Genomic DNA, 7,665 nt, shown 5'->3' with positions numbered 1-7,665 from the left:
CGAGCCCCACGAGTGCAGCCGCCGCTCTGCCTCGGCAGCAGCGGGACCGGCACCGCGTGGGAAGCTCGCGAAGGCTCCCTTCTCGAAGAGAGCCCTCCGGGTGCGGAGACCGATTCTGCGTGCTCCGCACCCAGGCAGACCACGCACAAATCGTGTGTGTCCTCGCTCGTGATATAGCGAGGGCAAGGATGCACACACGACTCAAAACGTGGTCTGAAAGCTTCACCCCTGAGCTTGCCCTTGGCTTTGGCATGATACTGAATGCTTTCCACTTAAAACTAGGACAAACAACAGTAAATAAGACTGACACACACAGAGCGCTTCGCTGAATGACAAAAAGCTGAAGCCGGCTCCGCCGCACGTGCTTATATGCTTCCTGGTCGTGACGTCACCCCGCCCGTGACGCCTCGCCCTTGTTTGACTGATTACACATCATATTCAGAGCCTGGTCACGCTGAAGGCGTTCCCATATGCGTTTCGATGCAGCTCGAAGTTCCTGGAAGGGAACATACAGCACCTTTAAAATGATATTTTGTAAAGTCACAAAAATACAAAACAGCTTTTTTATTTATTTAAGCACTGCCTAAATAACTGCCTGTTTAAATGAAACCATGAAGAAGAGATATTATTGTAGCTTAAGTGCTTAATTACTTCACTGTTTCAGACTTAATCTTATTAACTTAAATTTGTACTGAGGTCATGCATAAAAAGTTCTGGATGAATTAATGACCTACTCCAGTTTAAGGAAGAATGTCCACAATTGGGTTATGAAAGTAAATTCCTCAACAGAGAGGTTTTTTGGTGTTTTGTCTAGTTAGGCAATCCCCATTCACTCGCTTCAACAAATATTGGGGCTAGAATGTCCAGAATTTCTGTGTTTATGAAACTTCCACATTTAGCTTCTGCAAAATGCTGGTATAAAATGTTAACCGCGGCTGCACTGCCACTTTTTGTCAGGAGAACACATAAAACAGCTCATTTGCATATTTACTATTTTAAGACAATATGTGACCCTGGAGCACAAAACTAGTCATAAGTGTCAATATTTCAAATTGAGATTTATACATAATCTGAAAGCTGAATAAATAAGCTTTCCATTGATGTATGGTTTGGTAATATTTGGCTGAGATACAACTATTTGAAAATCTGGAATTTGAGGGTGCACAAAAAATCTAAATATTGAGAAAATCGCCTTTAAAGTTGTCCAAATGAAGTTCTTAGCAATGCATATTACTAATCAAAAATTAAGTTTTAATATATTTACAGTAGGACATTTACAAAATATCTTCATGGAACATGATCTTTACTTAATATCCTAATGATTTGTGGCATAAAAGAAAAATGGATAATTTTGACCCATACAATGTAATTTTATGTTCAAAATGTCTCATTGTCAAATGATTTAAAGTTCTGTGCCAATTTATACATAAGTATATTTGGGGTGCATGGATTCAGCTAATAAAACATGATTTAAAAATGTATTGATTTATCAATAAAGTGGCAACATAACATCAAAGTGCACAAAAAAAAAAAAAAAAAAAAAAAAAAAAGCAACATCAATGCTTACAGCATAAGTTAACTGCATTTATGGGTAAGATGAATGTAAACGATTATTACCTGTATCAATTCATTAGTGTTATTTTGGTGTCTCCATTTAGTGCCTTAAGTTGTGTTAATGCAGTTCTTTTATGCTTGTTCTTTTTGTGCGGTGACTTATTTGTTAGTGCACTTTGGTACTCGGTTGTCACTTTATATGATAATCTTATAATAATAATCATCCTGTAGTTAATCAACAACACAACACCAAGTTAAATCCATATCTTTGGTTTATTTTAATATAAGATACAAAATAAGTACAGTGTAAAATAATTTTGATTTAAAAAATAATTTAAAATAAATATTAAACTTAATTAAAAAATTAAATTAAAAGCACATAGGTACATAATGTTCATACTTAAGGAATTCAACATGAATTTACCATTCCCAACACAAACCTTACACATATATTTGAGAAAAAAAAAAAAAAAAGACATATACATAAACTCATTCAGGTTTGTAACATGTTTGAATAAATCCAGATTATAAACTGTACATGGTACATACTCTCTGGAAATGTGTTTATGGATCAAATCTGATTCTTAGCTCAGGATTACTTGTTGATCCTCAAGTGTGAAGTTTGTGGTTTGGTCCGTTGGCACCTGGTTCATTTCCACCCTCTTCCAGTCATCAAAAGCTGTGGTAATAAACCATCCAGGAAATTTAACAGATTCAAAAGTGCTGTAAGCCGTGCCAGTCTCTTTTCTGAAGAAGAGGAGGCTGTCGTACTCGTTCGGGTCATTGGCTCTAATGGTGTCCAGGGGACCATTGACCTCCTAAAACAATTAAAAAGGGCTTTGAAATCCTCGTTTTATAATGTGGAAAACATTTTTTGGGAAATTTTATGTGTTTGTGGTGCACGAACCTTCAAGAGCAGGACGGGGGAAGGACCACCAGACTGAGAGCAAGCAATGTAGAGGTTGCTGTTGGAAATTCCCAGGCACACAGGCTGGCCGTTATTTTGTGGGACACTCGTTACGTACGTTGACATACTGAATCGAACTGAAAGAAACAGAAAATGTGTAGGGGGTAACGTCAAAAGGACATTTCTGAAGTCATGCATTTGCATGTGAAAGCTTGTGTTGAAGATTTACCTTTGTATTGAATGGTTCCTGCACTCAGAGTCACAGCCTTCAAATGAAGATCCTCATTGGTTAGTTTGTTGCTCTGCACCAGAGTCTTTTTGTACTTATCATAAACGGTGCACTGCAGGGTCCGGCTGGTCTTACAGTAAATCGGTGTCACATTAAGCGGCTTCACTAGACGCTCTGTGGAAATAAAAAGACAGTGAACATCAATCAAAAGAGAACAAACGTCTAAACATTGTGGCAGTCAAATTTCCTTTTAAGTCAATTAATATACTTGGTTTGATATTGCAGATTCATGTTAATATTATAGTGATTTGACAAACCAGCTAGACACCTTTGTATTATGTTTAAAATCTTGTGTCAAATTGACCCAAATTAGATTGACCCAATTAGAACACATCACAAATCAGGTAATATTAGTAAATTTAAACCCTTGTGCTGTGCAGAAAATCCTTGACCTAATTTGATGTTCCCCGTCAAAAAATACCAACCTGCTCATGCTATATTATTATCAAAATCTTGGATTCAAAAGTTTGTTTTCTTTCAATTTCTGTAGATATGAGCATCTGCAAGATGCTTAAATGTAACTAAACACCCTTCTTTGAAGATGCATCAAAATATATATATGACCCTGGAGCACAAAACCAGTCTGAAGTCGCTGGGGTATATTTGTAGCAATAGCCAAAAATACATTATATGAGTCAAAATTATAGGTTTTTCTTCTATGCCTAAAATCATTAGGATATTAAGTAAACATCATGTTCCATGAAGATATTTTATTTACTACTGTAAATATATAAACACTTCATTTTTGATTAGTAATATGCATTGCTAAGAACTTCATTTGAACAACTTTAAAGGCATTTTTTTGCACCCTCAGATTCCAGATTTTCCAATAGTTGTATCTCAGACAAATATTGTCCTATTCTAACAAATCAATGGAAAGCTTATTTATTCAGCTTTCAGATGATGTATAAATCTCAATTTTGAAAATTTGACCCTTGTGATTGGTTTTGTGGTCCAGGGACACATATTTATATATTAAAATATAATATGAAGAAAAATCTAGGTTAACCAGTATTTCCGCCAACTCAAGAATCTGGGTCAAGCTGACCAGCATAATATAATGGTTAAGGTGGTCAGTATGGTTCATTGCTGGTGCTTCCTGCTCTAACCATCTTGACCAACTATCAAACCAGCTTTTAGCTGCTTAAAAGTTTGCTAAAGGTACCTTCGATCACGTTCTCCAAGAAGAAGTTGAGCAGCGCATCTTCACAAAACTTGCCAGAAGACATTTCTTTGATGTGCTTCAACCTTTCCACAGCAATGATGATGTTCACCACCCGCCTCATGCTGTGAGGATGCGGAGACAGCTCCAGCTTGATGTCTTGATTCATGTCGCAAATCTGGAGAAAATAAACTATGTTTTAGAAGACTTCATAGTAATCAGAACATATGCACGAGCATATTTAACAGCAGCTCACCATGGCTAGATCTGGGCAGTCCCGTTCATCAAAGCCAGAAATGTCAGGATACATCATGTCTGTCTTGAGCGCACTGTTTAAGAAATGAATAAAATGTATCATTAAAGGAGTTTTAGGCAAACTAATCCAAAGCTAATTAAGGACATAGAAATGCATCATTTACAGACTTTATGTTAAATGCATCATCTAGACGAGAGCTAGGCTATTTGATAATGCATTGATTAATGTAATATATATATTAAAAAAAAACAAGCCATACTTACTTTGAAGGAAAAAAACGGTGTCCTTGACATGCCATCGTACTAAAATAAAGCATAAAACTAAACGGTGAGAAAAAGACTTTCAATCACGGCTCAGGTGAAAGTAGATAGTAGTTACTGGGTTGGTTAAACCGTTGTTTCTCTTCTGAGAGTCCTCTGTTGAATGTGTTTGTGGACAAGTAGCCAGTGGCTTTTGTACATCTACAGCGGGGATTTTCCCAAAAGAGGTTCTTGCTGCAGCCTGTAGCACCATGACGTAATAGCTCAGATCCAAAACGTAGTGGATGTTTTATGCGCATGCGCTGTATAGGTCTCGAATAAATTCATATTTATATTTACATTTAATCATTTTGAAGAAGCTTTTATCCGAAGCGACTTAGTCTAAGTGAAGTCTAACGCAGTACATGTAGCAATTAAGGGGTTTTGAGCTACATTACAATGTTAAAACTTTAATGTCTATCAGCATTAACATAACTTTAGTGTGAGGCTAGAACAAAACCCAAAAACAGGAACAAAGGAGTAAACGAGATAATTAGCATGAATCATTAACTAAACAAGGACAGGAACTACCAAATAAGGGCAAAACAGAACTGAAAGGAAACTGCTGTATCCTGTAACATGATACCTCAAATTTTGTTATTATGTTTTTATTGTGTTAATTAGCTGTTTTCCTAGTCAAAATAACCCAACTGCAGTTTGATTGAGATTAACTGGAATGCACAATGAAAAAAATTATTTCTGAGGATTGTTAAAAACATAATAATGAACTCGTCATATGCAGATGTTGCACTGTAAATAATAGCTAATTATAAAGACATTTAATTATCTTAAATGCCTTTTTGATTGTACCCGTCATGTTTATTTAAATCTCATAGGGGATATTAAATTAATGCCGATCCATTTTGTTTATATAGCTATTACAAACATTTTCAATAGGCTAATAATATTTTTTTTTAAAACCCATTAAATTTATAACAAGATATTACCTCGCTAATAACTCCTCAGACAGGTAACATACATGTTTTATTAGTTGCTTTTCACACATGGTCTGATACAAAACACTCAAAAACACACAGAGAGAGAGAGAGAGCTCTAGTAATGGATGGTGTCTTTAGCCATTAGATCTGTCTCCAGGGGTTTAAATTGCATATGAATAACACACAAATAATAGAAATTGTAATCCTTGTTACCTTGTCTCTGACCGCGTGTGTATTTATTTGTAGGACATAGGATTGACTTGATTTTATACGATATAAAAAAAGATATCTGCATATTTTAGTAGGCCTATAACTTTTATACTATAGCACAGAGAGTGAGAATGAAAAATAATATTTGATTAACTATAACTATAAGACTGTTATGAAAAAACAAACAAAAAACAAGACAATAAAACCCATTTTGTCATAAAGAACAAACTAAATTGTAATTAGTAGACTTCTATTTCCAAAACGAAGCAAACTAATAAAAAATAAACTCCTTCATTCAAAACTACTAAAAGTTTCAATAGCCTGCACTACTGGTTTAAAATCACAGTATCCTATAATTTGTGTAAGTCTGTGAAACACAGCTCTGATGATGATGATGACGACTCGGCATTCACTTAATTACAAATCAGGTTGAAATGTTTTGGCTGTCCTAAAGTATCACAAAAGGAAAAAAGTCATTAAATGTTAAAATGCTTGAAAAAATACTGGCATGATAAGTTTGGCATTGTATTTTATTATTAATTCTTAAAAAAAGAAAAAAAAAGCAGAGAAGCATTAGTTTTTTGTAAGTTAAAAAAAGGCATTTGTTTGTGCAAGGCCTATATATTCTATTAGTATATAATAGTAATAATTAGTATACACTTATTACTTATTTGTATTAGTATTTTTGCATGAGGCATCCAGTAACATAACAATAGTTTTGTCAAAATTATAAACAGCTTATTACAGGTTTTCCGGAAATACATTACAAAACAATCAAAACAACAAAGCTAAAATATAAACCAATTGTTGTGTAGCTACGTAGTTGGTTTTTTTGTGGTCATTTTTGTGGTTTCCGTCTGCTTTTGCAATACTATGATGCAACTTAAGTTTTAGTTTGTAGGAAGGAATTCACAAAAAGTATCCGAATTTGCAACACTTTTGAACTACATGTGAGACTAAGATGTTTTTGAAACTGAAACATTAATTTTACGAAAATATAACCCATGTGACAACTAGCCCCATTCTCCACTGGCACCAATCTGTGGCTAAATGTATACACACAGCTTATACACTCATCTTTGAGATTTACTTGTACTTGAAAGAAGTTTAAGACAATATCTTACTTACAGCGTTGTTAAGTCTCCATGCAGTTTGAGTACTGGATGCTTTCTGTTTCTTGAGACCCAGTATTTCATTGTAAAAGGCTGCTTCTTGAACCAGTCGAATAATAAAGAGTTCTGCCTCTCTCCTTTCCTCTAGACGTAGTTTCAGAAGATCTGGATTCAAGACCTTTGGCTTCTTTCACACACCGTTTAAGTCTGGCAATGGCCTTCACCATTTTGGTCCAATCAGAGAACTCAAGAAGGCGTTTCAACAATGATTTTCCTTCTCTTGTGTAGGTACTAAGAACTTGACCCTTACGAAGCTCTGGATCATTGCTCATGGTTACATCTCCCACCTTAACTTCCTCCCATCCTTCTGCCACAAGAAGTTTGGTCCTGTGAGCCAGCTGGACGCTACCAATTGTTCTAAGACCTCTGGAGGGAGAATCAGCAGGATACTCGTCATAACATCTTGTAAGAAATCATTAGAGGAGAATTCAGCCAACATTAATAAGAGACTTCCACTTCTCATAACTTGCTCTAAATCACTGTTCATACCTTTCCAATTTCTCCTCGTGCAGTTTCTGAATACTGTTTGTGCTGTGAGGAGCAGTCGTCTGCGTATGCTAAAAGGGCCACTCACTGCAGACTGATCTTGAGACATGATCCCTGTAAAGGCAGTGACTCACTCCAGCCCCACTGCAAGAACCAGATAACAGCCCACCCTATTACATTCAGGGGTCAGAGAGGTAAAACCGCAGGGACTGCAAGAAGTGTCCACATGAGACAGAGAAATATGACAGTTATTAAAGAAATGAGTCTGGAATTGTGTTTGGGGTACAAAACTGTGCATGCTTCAAATTCAATACAATTGCAAATTATATCATTTGCGTAACAATTCGGGTGAAAAGTTTACATTTACACAAAAATCTGTCTCTTTATACATG

At 35.8% G+C, this 7,665-nt stretch overlaps 1 protein-coding gene across 1 annotated transcript; it reads right to left on the bottom strand.

Moving 5' to 3' along the window:
* Window positions 1-2,138: 2,138 nt before the first annotated feature.
* Window positions 2,139-4,081, bottom strand: LOC306866249 (interleukin-1 beta-like; the record flags this gene model as incomplete). The annotated part of the gene is made up of 4 exons (XM_079411345.1): window positions 2,139-2,372; window positions 2,462-2,598; window positions 2,691-2,864; window positions 3,916-4,081. 4 exons carry the CDS (start codon window positions 4,079-4,081, stop codon window positions 2,139-2,141), a joined length of 711 nt encoding a protein of 236 aa, XP_079267471.1.
* Window positions 4,082-7,665: the final 3,584 nt, after the last annotated feature.

This window comes from Barbus barbus, assembly GCF_936440315.1.
Source record: "Barbus barbus genome assembly, chromosome: 47".
NCBI classification, from domain to species: domain Eukaryota; kingdom Metazoa; phylum Chordata; class Actinopteri; order Cypriniformes; family Cyprinidae; genus Barbus; species Barbus barbus.
Note: the sequence above shows the minus strand (reverse complement) of the source record. Positions and strands in the feature narration are given on the sequence as shown.